General features: G+C 35.2%; 1 protein-coding gene across 29 annotated transcripts; it reads left to right on the top strand.

Annotated features, from left to right (window-relative positions):
* The first annotated feature begins 635 nt into the window (after window positions 1-635).
* LOC18431562 (uncharacterized) lies at window positions 636-11,470 on the top strand. 29 transcript variants are annotated; one of them, XR_016049557.1, is made up of 16 exons: window positions 636-1,060; window positions 2,601-2,672; window positions 2,781-2,846; window positions 3,044-3,153; window positions 3,600-3,707; window positions 3,803-3,838; window positions 4,090-4,224; window positions 4,403-4,486; window positions 4,564-4,682; window positions 4,827-4,928; window positions 5,863-5,979; window positions 6,966-7,032; window positions 8,508-8,561; window positions 9,973-10,030; window positions 10,463-10,665; window positions 11,220-11,470. XR_016049557.1 is itself a non-coding variant. In XM_088858506.1 (13 exons), the coding sequence occupies exons 2-12, from the start codon at window positions 3,100-3,102 to the stop codon at window positions 9,982-9,984; spliced, it is 888 nt and encodes a 295-aa protein (XP_088714632.1). In that variant the 5' UTR covers window positions 721-1,060; window positions 3,044-3,099; the 3' UTR covers window positions 9,985-10,030; window positions 10,228-10,340. The 29 variants fall into 29 exon arrangements, 1 of the variants encoding a protein (XP_088714632.1); XR_016049547.1 differs by having other exon boundaries at window positions 10,457-10,665; XR_016049568.1 differs by having other exon boundaries at window positions 707-1,234; window positions 4,574-4,682; window positions 10,480-10,665.
* The last annotated feature ends 6,998 nt before the right edge of the window (window positions 11,471-18,468 follow it).

Here is an 18,468-nt window from a genome sequence, read left to right as displayed (position 1 = left end):
AAATAGATTCTTGTACCATTCTAAGAATTTTCGACATCAAAATTACATCTCATGATAAAGTTTAGAGCTGCACCTTAATTTGATTGTTTAATGTTGTAACCTTATGCAATACCTCTTTAAGAAACCATATACAGAAATTACATGAAATGAAGTCAACTTTTAAAAAAAGAATAAATTACATAAAGGGTGTGGTTTGTTCAATGCTGAGGCTCTAAATAATCAAAGGAAGACGTACTTTCAAATAGTGTCGAGATATGTAGTTTCAGTACTAAAAATATTTGTGATAGCCTTAAAATATATTTTTATATTTAATTATAAAATTTAAAGCTTAAAAAATTGTGCAAATCGAGCGGATCTTTGAAAAGTTGAAATCTTGAAAAATGATGGTCCAAAAATGCATTACAAGTTGCATTATTCCAAAACTTGAAATCTATTTTTTTTTTCTCATGTTTATGTATCTTGACATCGAGATTAGCAATCTAAAGATATTTGGTCATCAAAACAACCACTTCTATTGAAATTTTTGAGATGGGCTCTAATTTGATTGTTTAGAGCCTCTGCTCTATATAAACTTTTCCTCACAAAAAATCAACTTTAGAGCAATCTTAAACCAAATCATGCCAATATTTTCAAGTATTAACGGTGGGGATGGAGCCTAGCCAAATTATTCCAATAAATTATCCACAAATTCTACAATTGAAACCCTACCTATCACTCACAAGTGTCGAGTAATTATCATGGGGTTAGAACAGCACACGTGCCAAGTACATGGAATCGAGGGTGGCATTCACAGAATGTGAGTTATCACAGGTGTCAAGGTGGTTAGAGCCTGAAAATTGAAACGTAGGAGCCGTGTTTAAAATCAGTGGAGTGGGAGCATACGGCTTCACAGGAAATTGCTACTCGTCCTTCTCCTATTGCATGCAATCTCCCTCTTCTCTCTCTCTCTCACTCTCCAAAACGGATTCTTTACTCTTTCTGTCTTTTCGTTTCTCTCTCATCTAAACTCTCTCCTCGAATATCTCCTTTCTCTCTCTTTAACTTCCACCATTTCCTCTCTGTAAGTTCACTACTCTCTCTCTCAAACTCCATCATTTGTTTAAAACAACTTCTTGTTTCGATACTATCTATGTGGCCTCTGTGACCCTCAAGTCATCGCCATTTTAGACTTTCTCCTAAATAAAAAGAAATAATTGATTTATTGTTATTATACAGGCTCTGCGTTTCTTATACGGTAATTTAGCTTCACTTTCTTTCTCCTTAGGCCTTGTTTTTCGAGATTTATGATTTCGGTTGTGATTTTCCATCGATTGCGAGTTAATATGGTCCAGTGTGGTTTCCTGTAACGCCCTGCTTTCTCACTGTGTTTGAGCTTTTTGACGCCAAACCTTTGTTGTTTTGGCTGATCAAGAAATTTGTGTTCATTTGAGGTAGTTTTGTGTCCCTTCCTCTTTCTTCATTGATTTTGTAGACTCTCATCGTTAATCTGTGTAATTGCGGTGGTTTCTTACGCCTGCAGTTGTTCTTCTCGTTATTTTGAAGTGGTTTCCGGAAATTTCCGTCGTGGTTGTGGGTGAATTTCGCTTTGAGTCGTGGTTTTCAGTTGATTTTACATTTCCGGCATGGTTTGACTTTGAGGGAACCTGTTCCATTTTCATTGCTTCTTAGGCCTTTCATGGTTTCTTTCTTTGCTATTTGAGGGGCTGTTTTTTCATGGCTTCTTTCTTTGCTATTTGAGGGGCTGTTTTCAAACATTCAATTTTTTTGCCATGGCATGGTTTCTGAATATTTTCAGCTTATTAACTACTGGTATTATAGCATGCTCATTGTTGAGGTGGTTTTCAGTTTCAGTAATTTCTGCCTTTTTCATTGTTTGTAGCTGCGTTCTACTCTCATATTAGTTGTTTTTTGGGGAATCTTTCCCTGTCTGTAAGTTTTTGTTGTAGTTTTTTCACCTTCAGTGGCGCTGTAGCCTTTTGATTGTTAAAATTTTTGTTGTTTTGATGGGATTTTATTGTTAAATTTGTGCTTGTGTATTGTGCTTACTTTTGTGGGTGTTTTGTCATTTCCCCTTCATGATTTGAGTGAACCTTGACCTTCTTTATTTTAGCTTTACATCATGTAAGATGAATTATATTGACTTTTTCTCCAGTGGGCTATTTCATTTGCTGGAACTTACTCTTTCTTCACTTGTACTCACTGGTTTTGAGCATATGTGCCAGTGTTTTCAATTTTCCTGCAAACATCCATTTTCTTTATGAAGTTTTAGGTTTTGATGGTTACGTCATTTTGTCCTGGTTTGTGTTTCATTTTCCAATGAGATCTAGCTTCATCAGTTGTAGTTGAACTTGGGACATACTGTTGCGGTTGTAATTTAATATCTCTTAAGTATTCTAATTTACTCTTTCATGATTAAATTCCTTCTTTATGAGATTTTTGTCAAACCAATTCGTCCCATGTTTTTGGTAATTTAAGCTTTTTTATTGCATTTTTTTGGTAGTAAATTATCATATATCTGCTGATGTGGATACTCAGACTGATAGTCTTGCTTTGCATTCTTGAGCAAATGATTCTAGGTTTTATTGTGACTCAAATAATAGGAACAATAAACTGGAGAATCAGTTAAAAAGCAGTGTTTGAAAACTCAGGCGACTCCACCCATGAAAACTCAGGTGAGTCCACCCAAACTTGTGCAAGTCACCCAGGCTGCCAAGTCGGGAACCATATAGATGGGAAGCAACTAAGTTTGGCAGGTTCCCATTATTTATTTTTTTGGGCAGACTCGGCCGGGTCTCTGACAGATGCTGTCATGTCTGTGAGACACAACTCAGTCTTAGGACTTCCAGGTTCTGATCCAAGTTTGTGTTTTCTAAGATTGGTTATAAGAATACCCTTGATTGCTGAGACCTTTCATTAGCCTCTTCTTTACAGAAATTTTATTCATTCACTTTTCATAACTATGTTGCAGAATGGGTATAATTTTCCAAATTTATCTGTAGTTATATGCTGTCCGGTGCTTCTATAAAATATTATTTGGTTTCAGTTATTGATCCATCAGAGCTGGAGTATGTTGTTAGCTGAGACTTGTGAGCTTGTTCAATGAAAAACTCCTATGAATCACAACCAAAAGGCTGGAACTTTCTATGGGAATATGTAAGTATTGTGGTGAATTGTAACACTGAGTATGTAAATTTATGAATATCAATGGTCTTTTCTTTTTTTGGCTATATACATCAATGGTCCTTTTTATTTTCCCTTTTTTTTTGTTTTTTTTTCCCGGGATGTTAACTTGGGACCTGTTAAGAATGGAACCCAAGATGTCACATTGTGCGTTCCTTACATCTATAAATGCTCTTTCCAGTGGAAGAAAATGATATTTCTGTTTCCATCATATTTGATATTGCCAAGATGTAACATTGTGGTGCCCCGCCACCGTGTGTACCTATGCGTTCCTTATACATATCAATAGTATTCCAGAGGAAAGAAAATGATATTTCTGTTTCCATCATATGTGATATTGCAGTCACTAGTGATGACCTTTTCCTTCTTAACTACTTAAATAATGGAGATCTCTGATCAAAATGTGATTTGTGTTGCAGGGAATTTGCATGTTTAAGATGAAAAGCTTGCGTTTAGTTGGAATACTCTGCGTACTTATGGTGTTAGTCATATCTATAACCATGAAAGAACAACATGCACACACAGAGGTGCCATGGAATTGTCTATTGCAGATATTGTCACCATTTGTGATCATGAATTGATTTATCTTAAGTTTACTAATTGGGATTGCTAACATTGTCAGATGGATCAGAAATCACATCCCTTTGACTCAATGAAGGTGTGTTAATTTCTTGTTGTGGATAGATAGTGGTGAGGTGTTTCTCTATTACATGAAGTCAATATTCAGTTTAGAGGGCAAAAAACATATCTATATATGTGAATTGGCTATGGATTGGAAGTTGCTTGCTATTGTGTGCTGGCAATTCAAAAGACAAGCTCTCTGATCTTGTTCAATATCTCTTGGTTGCTCCTGCTTTGTTGGTTCAAGCTTATATATGTGAAGACAATGTTTCTTGCATTATGAACTAGGATTTGGAAACTTCATTTAAGGATTCTCATGAGGGTTTTCCTCGGAAAAAGGATTCTTTACCACAAGGTATAGTGCAAGCGACTTCTAATATGGAGCTGAAACCTCTTTGGATGATGAAATCCTTGAAAGTTAAGGTTAGTTTAGCCTGATTGCCTTTTTAGGACCATTTTAGCAATCTATGAGTACTTTGTGATTTTTTATGTCTACGATTTGAACCTCTCGACTTGCTATTCTGGTTCTTAATACTTTGGTAGTAGAAGAGTGGGATTATATGATACTAGATGGGATAGTGATGAATGGTCTATATTGCAGGGTTACAATCAGAAACATAGAAACCTATTGGCTATACCTGTTAGCATCAGGCAGAAGGAAAATGTGGATTCTATTGTTCAGAAGGTATTAGTCACATTTTGTTTTACTCTTGGCATAATGAAACTTTGCTCTTTTCTTCATTTGACCATCTATTGCCTCAGTTTCTCTCAGAGAATTTCATGATTCTGCTCTTCCATTATGATGGCATTATTGATGAATGGCATGATCTCGAGTGGAGTCAGAAGGCAATTCATATAAGTGCGCGCAATCACACAACATGGTGATGCTTTCGTTTTGCGGCAGTCTTGTTTATATTCATAGTTGGCCATGGTAGCGAATCAATAGAAATAGTTCTGTGTGATTGTCGACTTATTTTTCCCTGATTTGGTTTTTGGCCTTATGCACTTCTTGGACTCTACTGCAGGGGGTTTGCAAAGCGTTTTCTACACCCCGATGTTATTTCAACTTATGATTACATTTTTATATGGGATAAGGATCTGATAGCAGATAATTTTCATCCTGGAAGGTATCATATTGATTTGAAGCTTTTGTTTTGGATTGTCGTAGGTATGTAAATGTTTTCCTTGGTGAAATATAAGAGGTAAAGCCATTCCATATGTAAAATTCACATGGCTCAAATGCTGGATTTCTGTTTCAGCAAGACATGGGTTTCTTTTCATCGAAGTGTCACTGGTAACTTATTCTGTTTTTGGCAATTACTGCCTGATCTCTACTTTTCAAGAATAATTGAGTGGTGTAAAGTTTCAATGTTCTTACTAAAAGCAAGTGACTTAAACCGCACAAAACAATTGTTTTTCCGCTGCATCCACTGTACATGCAAATGAAGCAGGCCATTTCGAAGGGCCTCACCTTGACACCTCTGAGAACCACATTGAATCTCTTATGCAACTTTCACTACTGTCATTGAGGTGTTAAACTTCTAATTTTTGAATTGCAATATTTTATTGGTCTAATTTATCTCCTCTTGGTAAATTGTCCAGTTCAGCTACCAATTTTGGAATTGTAATGGCCTTATCAATTCTCTATCCCTTACCGCTCGAACTCATATGACAATATGGCCCATTTGTCAAGCCTGTCTTTTTGAGATCTTTGGGAGAATCCACCTCATTGACTGTCACAGCAAAGGGATGATCTCTAATCTCAACTTGATCCCTCTGTCTGTACCAATCATGGGCCTAGGACTCTATGAAAGGATTGAATAATTATAAATGTTAGAAGGAATTGAATTAAGAAAGGGACAATGATGAGTACAATTGAAGTAGCTTGTAGAAGCTACTTTGAGGGGTTGGTGGTGCAAACTTTGATTTATTGAGACATTTGGATTTAAATAATTCCCACATATCTATGATATCTGTATTTTTATCCTGTATTTTGTGCAATTTAATTTCAAAGCCAATAAATTTTGGTTTCCATTCCTTTGAGCAATTTGTTTTTCCTAGGTACTTGAAGATAATGAAATCAAAAGGGCTAGAAATTTCTCAGCCAACTCTGGATCCAAGCACATCCAAATTTCATGATCAAAGAACCATCCAAATTATGCCTGGGATGGTTCACAGGCAAGTGGGATCCACAAATTTCTGTGACTTCTTATTCTATAGTTTAGCTTGACCATGGTTTGGGTCAAATGAGGTTACTGAAATAAATTCGTTTGGCTTCTTCCAATCAGACAAATGTACGCCCATCATGAGAATACAGTTTGTTGAGATGCTAGCATGAGACCCATGCATTCAATGGTGCAATGTTGCTTTTTTCCGCTAGTGTTAACACCTGTGGTTTTGATTTGCCTACATTTTCTGTAATGTGTTACACAATGTTCTGAGACTCGGTCGAGGGAACTCGGACTCGCCCTATGGGCGAGGTGAGTTTTGGAGAGTAGGTTGTAGAACATGTTTTTAACTTAAAATATATTATTACCTCAATTTTATATAAGATATGCTTAAATGGTTTACTGGTTGGCTCTAATGAATAATTTTTCCAGTTGGGGATTTGACCCCATGTCCACCACTTTATGGTTATCGACATCATTTTTTTACAGTTCCAAAAAAATTGTTGCCCTCGAGAATGGATCTTGAGACATCTTGTAAAGAAGTCCATTTATGGACAACGTACTAACCGGCACTCCTTTTTACTAGTTTGCACGCCTGTTTACTAGTTTGTTGATAAAAATGGCGCTCTTATTATATATAACCATTGTTTTTCTTCATTTTCTTTAAATAAAAATGAGTTGGACTCGAGCAAGTTACTCGGACTCGCCCGAGTAACTAGCCTCGGCCAGGTCCCGAACACCTTGGCCAAGTCGATTTTCTGAACACTGTGTTACATTCATTTTCTTCATGTTGGGAAATGGTGGCCAATTTCTTGGTATTTCAATTAATGAATATATTCTTTTATCGTTTCTTTGATACTTAGGGGTTGTACATGTGTGAATATGTTCATAGAATGATTTTTGAAGATATCTGAAAATAGACAGGAACTTGAACTTATGAGTGTTTTCTAAGTAATCTTTGTTTATTTTCGGCTTTCGCTGTCTGTCTCCATGCAGATGGGTGGAAGGGATAGCTCTTGTATTTTCAAGGGCAGCATGGCATTGTGCTTGGCATGGCATTCAGGTATGGTCCCATAATAAGCTTTTTTGTTTACTTCTTGATATAATGGGATCCCAGGGAGTTCTTTGTATCACTAACTCTCTTAGCAATTGTGCGATATGCAAACTAATTATTTTCAAGGTAGTCAACTTGTCAAAAAGAGTCTTTGTTCTATGCTTATAAACATCCTTATTTTGAAGTGTTATATGGACACTGACACTTCGGACCATGTCTCATGATCCTGACTTAGAAACCACAACAGCCCTGAAAAAGAGATATACACGTACAAATGATTAAAAAAATCAAAAAATGCAAAATTTGAGAAGCTCCCCATACTTTTCTCATAATAATCAATTTTGCATGTTGGTTGACTTTTCCAGCTGATGTAGTTGCTATTAATTGATGTCAAGAAGGTCTAATATTTTGTGTTATATCAAAGTCAGTATTTACAGTCTGAGTTGTCTACTCTATACCCTTTTTTTCCATGTCACTAAGTTGTGCATTGGTTGAAACATTTCGAAGAATTCATGTGTTTCTTTTTATCAGAAGAACATAGTTTTCCATATGATGAGTGGCATCCCATACTTTTTTATGTGCCATAAAATTGTTTGCGATCTGATCTTTTTGTTGCACCTGGGGCTAACGAACTGGGTAGGGCGTCCTCCCACTGACCCAGAGGGTTGACTCGAACCAGGCTCAGGTCCAGACCTGCCTATTGGACCTGGAGGGTTGGGTCCAGGTCCATTTGACCTGGATCAATCGGGTATGAGTTCAGGACCAGCTACACCCCAACCTAATCTGGTTGGTTCGGGTTTGGGTCAAACTCAACCTGACTTAACCAGACCTGGGATATATATATATATATATACACTTATATATTAATTTATTTTGATCAGACGTGACCCAGCGCATCGGGTTGGGTCCACGTTCCACTTGACCTGTACTCGACCGGGTTTGGGTTATATCCGGTCCACCCTGGGCCAAGTCTAGAACCCAACCTATTTGCATCCCTTGTTGCATACTCCCTATTTTTGTTTTGGGATTGTATACAAAGATACCATTTATCTTTAGTACATGGAGGTCACAATCATGCTTGTCCCTTAAATTTCAAAAAGGGTGATTGTAAGAGTGTCATTGAATAAACACAAAGTTCAAAAAAAAATTCTCGGACTTCGTAACTCACTTCAAGCTATCCAATTTGATATCTAATGAGTGGGAATGATTGTGACCTTCATGTACAAAAGATAAATGGTCTCTTTGTAAACAATAACTTTTATTTTTGAAATAATTTAAGTACAGAAGATTAAATTTTTCTTCTAGTTTCAATTGTATTTTGTGCTTGTGAATTGTTTTGTATGGACCTATATTTCCCCATTTAAAAAGTATATGCATCGAAGCTTAGTTGAATGTTGAGTAGTGTTTAGTTTATGTATCATGTGTACTAAATTGAAAGATGTTTAGAAACTGATGATGTAAGGTTGAATATTACATTTCTGCAGAATGATCTCGCTCATGGGCAGATAAGAGATAAGATATTTGGTCATTGTGCTCAGGTACGTTTCTCCTTATCTGTTCTTTGCCTTTTTCTTTCTTTTTCTTTTATTTCTGAGGTGAAACTTCCTTTCTTAATTTTCATTGATGAAGCATGGATTCTTCATGTATGATTTATCATTTAATGTCCTCATGATCTCTTGTGCCTCATAAGTTGTTCTGATATTTTATTTACATTATTTTCTGTTAGGTGAGTTTTGTCCTTGGATTTTCCATGAAATAATTTGGACGCTGTAAGAACCTTGTCAAAATCAAGAGCCCATCCTAGCTTGTTGGTCAGTTAGGTTGTATTGAGTCAAATCAAAGTTGTAGGATCCATAAAATATCTGAGAGAAACTATAAAATAGAAAGCACAAAACGTCAACTGAGGTTTCTTGGGGAAAAAGAAGCATCAATCTCTTCCATTAATATCATATTATTTAAGATTTAATAAAAAATTTCAAATGAATTGAGTTACAGAAATCTTGACAGTACATACAAACTGTTAGTCTTAAGGGGCCAGTGCCTTTATAATTCATGATAGAAAATCTTCTTCTCTGTATAAATGTAGTATGAGTTTATATTAGTCTATCGTCTTCTTTCTGTTGATGTGTGCGCGCTTATCCTTTCTTAGACACTTTTAAGGACTGCAATGCATTTCTCAATGATCATATGTTCAAGTGAGGGCATAAGCAGGGCTTTAGAACTCGCTTAACTTTGGGCACATTGATGGAGCTCTCTTGTTTATGTTTGTGATTCCCAAAAGGCAAAGTGAAAGTAAAATTACTCTGAAGTAATTTATGAAATGATTATGTGACTTGGCATTTCAGAGTGGCTGGACTATTGATGGCGAAATTATCATTTATGGTGGTTCATCATCATCTGGTGGACCTTCCAAAAAGGTTCTCCGATTGAAGTTTTTGAAGTTTTAATACTGATCCACCCACTTCCTAATCTTACTATATCTAACTAGAGATGCATGAGCACCCATTCTACTAATGTAATGTTTCTAGTTATAAGTATTTTGACTTTCCAGTTTCATTGCTATCCTCAGAAAAGTTCATGTAATAAATATGCTTCTGTTGTTTCCGCTGAACGTGCCCTTAATAAGGTAGGTTTTGTTTCCATGGGGGCCGGTAATTTGGGTTGTTATGTTAGTTCGGACAAGAGTTTGCTCAGAGATTTTATATAAGGTAGCTGGACTGGAAATGTTACTTGATAGTGTAATTTATCATTTATCGGCATACGCCTTCTTCAGGTGGGCCTTCTAAAAATGTTCTCCAACTGTAGAAGTTTTTATTATTGTTCCACCCATCTTTCCATCTACTCTAGCATCTAATTAGAGATGTGTAAGCTCCTCTTTGCTTTTGCTTTCCTAAGAATATGACGTTTCTAGTTATAAGTATTTTGACTCGGTTACATCGTTTTTGTCAGAAAATCTCTTGAGAAATAAATCTACTGCTGTTGCTCCTGCTGAGCGGCCCTTTATAAGGTATGCTTTGTTTACTTGGGGGGAGCCAAATTTTAGTTTTTATATTATTTTGGATTAAAGGTTGTATAAAGGTTATATATATAGGCTTTTCACTGAGTTGAGGACCTTCTAGATGGAGAACAGTGACCTGTTATATTGTATTGGTCGTGACCAAAGGAAATGTTTGATCATGAGGGTCTTCACCATCAAATCTATAGGTTATGGAATGATGGAAAGAGAGTAGGACCCAGCAAAACATCACCTGACTCCCATCGTGGGTCCCCCTGTCTCCATCGTGATTCCATGCTCCATCATGATAATCCTCATGACCAGAAATTGATGGCACGCGGCCATAAGGATTAAACTATACTTTCCCATAAGGTGGTGTTATAACTGTGGTTCTCATCTTGAAGTTTGTTGATGTTATGTTTTGAAATGTGTCCTAAGAATCAGTTTCGGTTACACTAAAGCATGCAAGGAGATCAATCTTAGACCTTGAACAATTGAAGCGTCATGCTAGTGAAGACAAGAATTGGCTGCGTCTCTCTCTCTCTCCACAATTTTTTCAAACAAAGAAAAGAACACTCCTCTGCCATTTGCGCATTCTTTGGACTGCAATATTGGTGCATAAACAATGCCTATTCAAAATTGACCAGGTGTGTTTTCTCATTTGCTCTCGAAACATAGTAGTTTTGGTGTGCGGTGTGGTTCGTATAAGGCTGAGGCCCTGAACAATTAAAGTAAGGTGCACCTTCAATAGTGGCGAAAGATGTTTCAATACTAGAGATCTTTGTGATGACCTAAAAATTCATTTTTATATTTAATAATAAAATTTAAAGCTTCAAAAATAGTGTAGATCACTATGAACACATGAAAACCTTGAAAATTAACGGTCCAGAAAATGCATTACATGATGCACTATTTTCAAGACTTGAAATCCATTTTTTCTCATGTCCATACATCTTGAGGTCAAAATGATTGATTTGAGGATTTTTGGGCATTGAAACGGTCTTTTGTAGTGATTTTTTTAGGAGCACCTTAATTTGATTGTTTAGGGCCTCACCCTTACATAAACTTTTTCCTTTGGGTGTGTCAGTTCAATTCTCAAGAGTAGTAGTGCCATGCTTGTTTTATTGCTGCTCGATTTTTTGATTAATTTTTATTGTTTCTTTTTCTTACAATTGTTTTTTGGCTGATGAATATCATGCAGCTATTCTACTATTGGCTCGATGGCACTCGCATGGATTGCATGTTGAGTTAACAAGGTCGTTTACACGCGCAAGACTTGTTCTAGATATGAATTTTTTTTTGTTACAATGTTCTTGTTTGATGTACTTTGGTGTAAATATCTGACTTTTTTTGTTAGAGTCTTTGTTTAATGTAGTTTTTAGAGTTGCATGGAAAATTGGGAATAACATTACTTAAAAGTCAGTAAAGAAACCAACAACAAGGGTTATATAATACTTGCCCTTTCTAGCTGTTGGTCTATATGCATATTTAGCCTTTTTGATGCTGTACTGAATCAAGCAAAAATGGATTTCAAAACAAACTATTCAACTAGCTCGTGGTCCGAAGTATTATTTATATTTATTGATAGTTATTTCTTGGAAAGGACATGGGAATAATACACCAGGCATAATAGCAGGTATTCAAGACACAGTATTTTGGTTTTGTGCAATATGATCAGAAAAAATGGAGAAAATGGAATCTTGGTGACTGATGGATCAATAGGAACGTAGAACTCTACCGTCCCAAATGGCAAACCCGGAGTGAACGTGGGGTGGAGGTGCCCTTGCCCTCTGATTGAACGGCGGTGGGGACAAATTATTTATGAGACGAAGTTTCATACAAATAGCGTGCTGCATGTATAATTTGAAGATGAACGATGAAGTGTTCATTATTTTATGGTACTGAGGAATAATTGTAATTAAAATACTCGCATCGAGAAGTTTTGACTGAACGTCTACCAATACACGAACAACATATCATATATATATATATATATATATATATATATATATATATATATATATATATATATATATATATATATATATATATATATATATAAGTTTAAATGTTAGTTTTTGTTGAAGGGTGTGGTTTGTATAAGGCGGAGGCCCTAAATAATAGAAGTAAGGCACACCTTCAAATAGTATTGTAAGATGTTGTTGTAATACCAAAAATCTTTTTGACAGCCTGAAATTTTATTTTCATGTTTACTTATAAAATTTAAAGGTTCAAGAATTGTGCAAATCAGCAGTTCTATAAATATTTAAAAATTTAGAAAATTGAAGGTCTAGATAATATAGGACATGATGTATTATTTTCAAGACTTGAAATCTATTTTTTTTATTTTTATGTGCCTAAGGGTCGAGATGATCAGATTTAAGGGCTTTTCAGCATCGAAACTACTATTTTTAGCAAATTTTTAAGGTGGGCTTTTAGTTCGATTGTTTCGGGCCTCAACCTTATGTAAACTATCTTTTATTAAATGTCAAAAATGATGTCATGCACAAAAACATCAAGATTAGAGAAATGTCTATGCACTTTAAATTGAAGCTGAAAGTTTCGCATGTATGGACCATTTACTTTATAAGGTAATAATCACTCTTATCCGTCATATTTTAAATCGAGTGGTTTTGACTTAAAGTTTCGCATGTATGGACCATTTACTTTATAAGGTCATAATCATTCTTATCTGTCATATTTTAAATTGAGTGGTTGACTGTGTTATTGAGTAAACTGAAAATTCAAAAAAAAAAAATTAAAATTTTGTGACAAATTTCAAGCCATCCAATTTGACAACTACTAATTAGGGGCAATTATGATCTTATTGCAACAAAAATAAATGGTCTTTTAGCATACAATCCCACCACATGTTCATCCCTTTGATCTTTGCCGGAGGTGTGTCATCCACCAAAATCATCTCTCCTCCACTCGACCTGATCACAAAGGCTGAAAGTAGTGGAATCGCTTAACTCACATCTTCTTGGTTCAATGACACCCTATAATAAGCACTGATTAACGTCCGAACTATCTATCTGAGATCCCCTCCTGGCCAGCACATTTGTTTGATTTCATCATCGTCATAGCCTTTTTTTCAACTAACTAGAATCGGTTAAAGTGCAATTTGACTTCATCAGGCATAAGTCCCCATGCCTATAGGCCCTCGATTTCCTTTTCAGCTCCCAACATAATTGAGTTTCAGCCACCTTGGTGGCGTACACGCCCAAACAGTTTGATTTCCCTTGAAGCTAAGCTATCAAGTTGAGATTATCAGTGATGTCCTCTTTCAAGAGCCTCATGAAGTCCTTCCAAGATCCTATAAGAAAGTAGAACTCAGTAAAACTTCTACGCTTACTCAACTCTGAAGTTCTGTTTTGATAATAAAATACGGAAATTTTTCGAATTGACTTTTCCTTGATTATAATTTGAGGAAATGACACTTGCTATCTAGGGGTGTTTGATTAATTTGTCCAACCTACGATTTGAGATTTTGTAAGTTGTTTGATTGTCTTTTTCCGAATACACTAATATCTATCTGGAATAATTTTTATCATCTTGATCAATAGTGAATCACTATTGTGTAAAGAAAGTGTTAACCAATGGACCATTAGTCATCACCTTAACCAACAGTACATCACCACTGTGCAAAGAATGTACTGACCAATGGATCGTCGGTCACTATTTTGACCAACAATGAATCACTTTAACCGTCAGTGACTCTATGGACTGACAGTGACACCGTGAGCAAATTTAGGTATCGCTAATTTTGACAATGAACACTAGACAATAATCAATTCAATATTCATGTATCTCACAAGAACATCCAAAGTGTGTGTGTTTTGGGAGAGGAAAACTTGTGTTACATTGGTACACAAATGAAGCCATCAATGGAGAACTAGAATCTAGGAAATTGATCTCGAGATACTGATTACTTTTACAGGAGGAGCTGTTGTATGACAGTCTAAGCTATAGAAAGCTGAGAAATTATTGCAACTAGGGAAAATCCATATTGACAAACGCGTGTCCGATATGATGACGAAGACTTTGGCCAACTAATAGCAAAGCAAGAGTCATAAAGAAGAATGACTGATATGAGTGCCATTTGAGTACCTAGTTGATCTGTGAAGGGAGACTTCCCTCCAGGGATTGGAGGGGGAGATTCTTGGGCATCCCATCCCATGAAAGAAGGACCCATAACCAAATTGGGCAGCTTGGGAACATAGAAAAAGGGTGATTTGTTCCCTCTAAAAGAAAATGGTGACAAAGCTAGCTCATTTTGCCGCATTTTGAAAGTGTGCGCTTTTGTCCGATTTCTCTTGAGCACTTGCCATTGTGGAGTTGACAAAGCTAGCTCATCCGTGTGGGCATAGGAGAGACCATGAGCGAGTATATTATCTATTTACCCTCTCAGATAAAACCTAGAAGTAATTGTAGGACCCCAAACGTTGGACTGTAATTTATGTGGACTAAACATCAATAAAAAAAAAATCTAAATCCCGTTCTCTAGGCATTTTTTTTTTTTTTGAAAATAATCATCCAATTTTGTAGATGGTGTGAGAAATTTCATATTGAAAAAAAAATCCACTAAGTAGGTCTTTTGATCGAGAGAGTATCATATACAGTGTACTCCCACAAGGGCATATTATACATGCTTAGTAAATAAAGGAATAAACAGGTATGTTGTTATGAAATATCACTAATTTATCCTTGATAATGGGTGTCGCTGTATAAATATTACACTTTTTGCTTCACTCGAAACGGTTACGGAAGTTGAGACGTGTAAATTCTTATATAGGCTCTAAAATAAGGAAAATTGTTTCATGCGGCTGGACCGCATTTCTATATATGGGGCCTAGTAAGTGTAAAGCATCCATCTTAAAGATGGATGCATGTAGGTGTTTCTCTAAAAACAATGGAAACTAACGATTTAAATGTTTTCTTACTAAAATTATTATTTCTAATTTTTAAAATTTATTTATTTTTTTCATATTCATATTCATGATCTCCATGTTAGAGATTACATGTCCTTAAAAATTAAATCTTAAAATCCATCTCAAAAACAGAGTTATCAACAAAACCGCATTTCTACATAGCGGGTCCATAAAATTAAGAAGCTTAGTTTGCAAGGGTTGTCAATGTAGGTCGAATAGCTACTTGGAAATCTTGTTTTGAATTCATGGGTCGTTTTCCTATGTGTTTTCCTTAAACTTGACTTGTTCTTTTAATTGGCCAATGGATTTCTAAAAATTAATGGAAGCAAATGAGAGATTACGAATGAATAGAAAGGGATTGGATCATTTAAAAAATTGACAGATATAGTCTCTTTTGCCGACACGGCACTCTATTTTTCTTCCAAGATTAAGTTGTAATTATTAAATATAAGTTAGCAAAGAGTGTAGACGATAAAAATCAAGGTTTGAAAAATATGAAAGGAAATAAAAAAAAGTGCGGAAAATAAAAGAAGCGAGACAAAGATTTATGTGTTTCGGTAAATTGCCTACATCTATGAAGGCAATAAAATTCTCCTCCACCAATCAGAAAACATCATGCAAGCACGAAGAATACAAGGAATTACAAGTTTTCTCTTAAAGTTTAAATTAAACTTTTTTTCTTCCTTTATAACACCACCAACGGCTAAAGGAACTAACCCTCTCTTGGTACTTTTTCTTGCATATTATTTTTCTCTCTCTACAAAATATTTTTTTATAAAGAAGAAACCCAAAGAAAAACCCAAGTGAGGTATATATATGAATCCGATTAGTAAATAATTACTAAAATCCAAATAGTATCAAACAATCATGATTGTCAGATGGACTTAAGACGGTGATGAGTCATAAGTAAAATACTGTAGAAGCTCATTCATAAGTATTTTTAAGTGTTTTCCATATATATATGTGTGTGTAGCTTATATAAATGGTGAACCTTAAACAATTAAAGTAGGGCTCACCTCTAAACCATGCAAAAAGATGGACTTTTAACATCGTGAGCCTTTGCAATGGTCTGAAATTCCATTTTTACCTCTAATTATGAAATTAATGCTCAAAATGATGCAGATTAAGTAGATCAAATCTTGAAAATGAATGGTCTAAATAATGCGTTACAAGATGCATTGTTCCAAGACTTGAAATCTTTTTTTATATATATAGACATACAAGTTGAGGTCAAGATGATCAAACAAATAGTTTTCCAATATCATAATAACATTTTCTAATAGATTTTGAGGTGTGTCTTACTTTAATAATATAAAGTTGACATCTTATACAAACTTTTATATATACAATAGACATGTGGGTTTGAAGGGCGCATGTAACATTACTCCCATGTGAGGAGATCTGATGCTTACTCCATAAGGCAAATCACTTTTTTTGAAAAAATGTGAGCTTCATTAAGATAATGAACAAAAGTACAAAACACAAAGAAAAAAGGAAAAAGAAAAAAACCCCAAAAGGGCCGGGGGGGGGGGGGGGGGGGGGAGAGAGAGGTGGACGGGCAAGGGAGACACCAGAGCGCAGACTTAGGATGTGGCCATGTTAGCTAGTAGGCCTGTGTCCGAATTGAAGCCTCGAACGACATGCGTGAAAGAAACATCAAAATCCCGATCAAGATTTCATCAATAAGACTATTGAGGTGCCATGTGGTGGAATCTGAGAATACGCACCAACTAATCACATTATCAAGTCGTCTTCTATGAGAACTCTAGGGAAGGAGTAATCTAACTTTAAAACTCCCATCTTCAAATCCTATAATTCTACCTCATTTACTTCACAAGGATGAAGTCTGCTCGAAACGGTCCAGATCGTGGCCCCATGGTGATCTCGAAATAGACCCCTATATTCAGCAACCTGTGCCTTCACACTGCTGTCAAAATTAAGTTTGACCCATCCTTCCATGCCAAAAGGCAAATCACTTGCTTAGGGATACTTGTTCAAAGTGAAATTTAATAATCATCTTAAAATTACCATATGAGTATTCACCCAGGTCTGATCGAGTATTAAACCAGATCTGAGACCATCAGGAAAACAATGGTTTATATTGACCCGATCACCACTTGAATATTTTTAAAAAAAAAAAACAAAACAAAACAAAATATGAAAGTATAATTTTAAGTATTTAAAAATCAAAAGCGTGATTTTGAGTCACTTAGCTTTAACCATCCTAAAGAAAGATAAGTTTGTGTTCACCCTTGGGCAAGACTTTTTTCAAGTAGTTTTAGAGATGGATTTGGATCCAAATTTTCACAAGTGGTTAATCTTGACCGCTTGCCATAGTGGATGAAAAAAGAATTCTTTTTTGAAAATTAAAAATAATTTATTTTTATTTTTTTAGACCATTCATTTTTATTCTTCACATGTTATCGAATCTACATTAATTTTTTTATTTACAAAAGCATGGATTGAAACCAAAAATCCATATCAAGGGACTGAGGATATATTTCAGGTACTAAAATATATGAAAAAAATGGAGTGGGCTCACTCGTCCAGGAGATGCACAATAAAACTTTTCCAATAAATAATTATCGAAACATATTGCGCAATTCATGTTAGACTTCAAAGTAATGGGCAATTATAAAAGGGTGCAGTTTCCATACCTTCAAATTTTATCATGGTATATAATTTTGATGTAAAATTTTCTTAGGATTATCTCAAAATCTATTTTTATATCTAATTATAAAATTTTTAAATTTCAAAAATGGTTAAAATCAAGTAGATCTATAAACATATAAAAATCTGGAAAATGGATGGTTGTAATAATATATTGTAAAATGCACTACTTCTGAGGCTTAAATTTTTTTTATTTTTCATAGTCATAAATCTCGATGTCTAGATGATCAATCAAAGGCTTTTTCAACATTAAAACTACTTTTTTTTTGTGATTTTTTAAGGGCATCCATAGTTCTACATTATTATAAAATGGTAAAAGATACGATTGTACCGTTTTATTTTACTGTTATAACAAAAAGGCTAAAAATGTGTGGTATTTACACGGAAGGACTACCCCTCATAGTGTTTTAATTTTCTTCAACTTTGCCTTCGGTATGTTGTTTCAAATATCGGACCACTTGTCAATTTTCATTTTTATTATTTTTATATATTATAAGGTTGTCCGATGTCCAAAAAATCGAACAGCCCAATTTGTAGGGCAGCCAGATGTTTTAGACATCGAAACGCTTGTGTTAGGGTGATGAAACGATAGAGGAGAGAGGAGAAAAAGAAAACTAACAGGACATCGCCCTAGAAATTGTCCCCTTCAATCTTTTGACATCGCATGACCCTATAAATATTAAAAAATACCAAAAATAAAAATTAACAAGTAATTCAATATTTGAAACATCGGGTAAAGTTGGAAAAAATAAAAAATACGAGTGGGATAGCCCTTCGACATAAATATCGCATATTTTTTTGGCCTTTTTGTTATAACTATAAAATAAAATGATATGGACGTACTATCAT

Source organism: Amborella trichopoda, chromosome 2 (assembly GCF_054954075.1).
Source record: "Amborella trichopoda isolate Santa Cruz 75 chromosome 2, AtrichopodaSantaCruz75HAP2 v2.0, whole genome shotgun sequence".
NCBI classification, from domain to species: Eukaryota; Viridiplantae; Streptophyta; class Magnoliopsida; order Amborellales; family Amborellaceae; genus Amborella; species Amborella trichopoda.
This window is presented reverse-complemented; position numbering and strand designations above follow the sequence as displayed.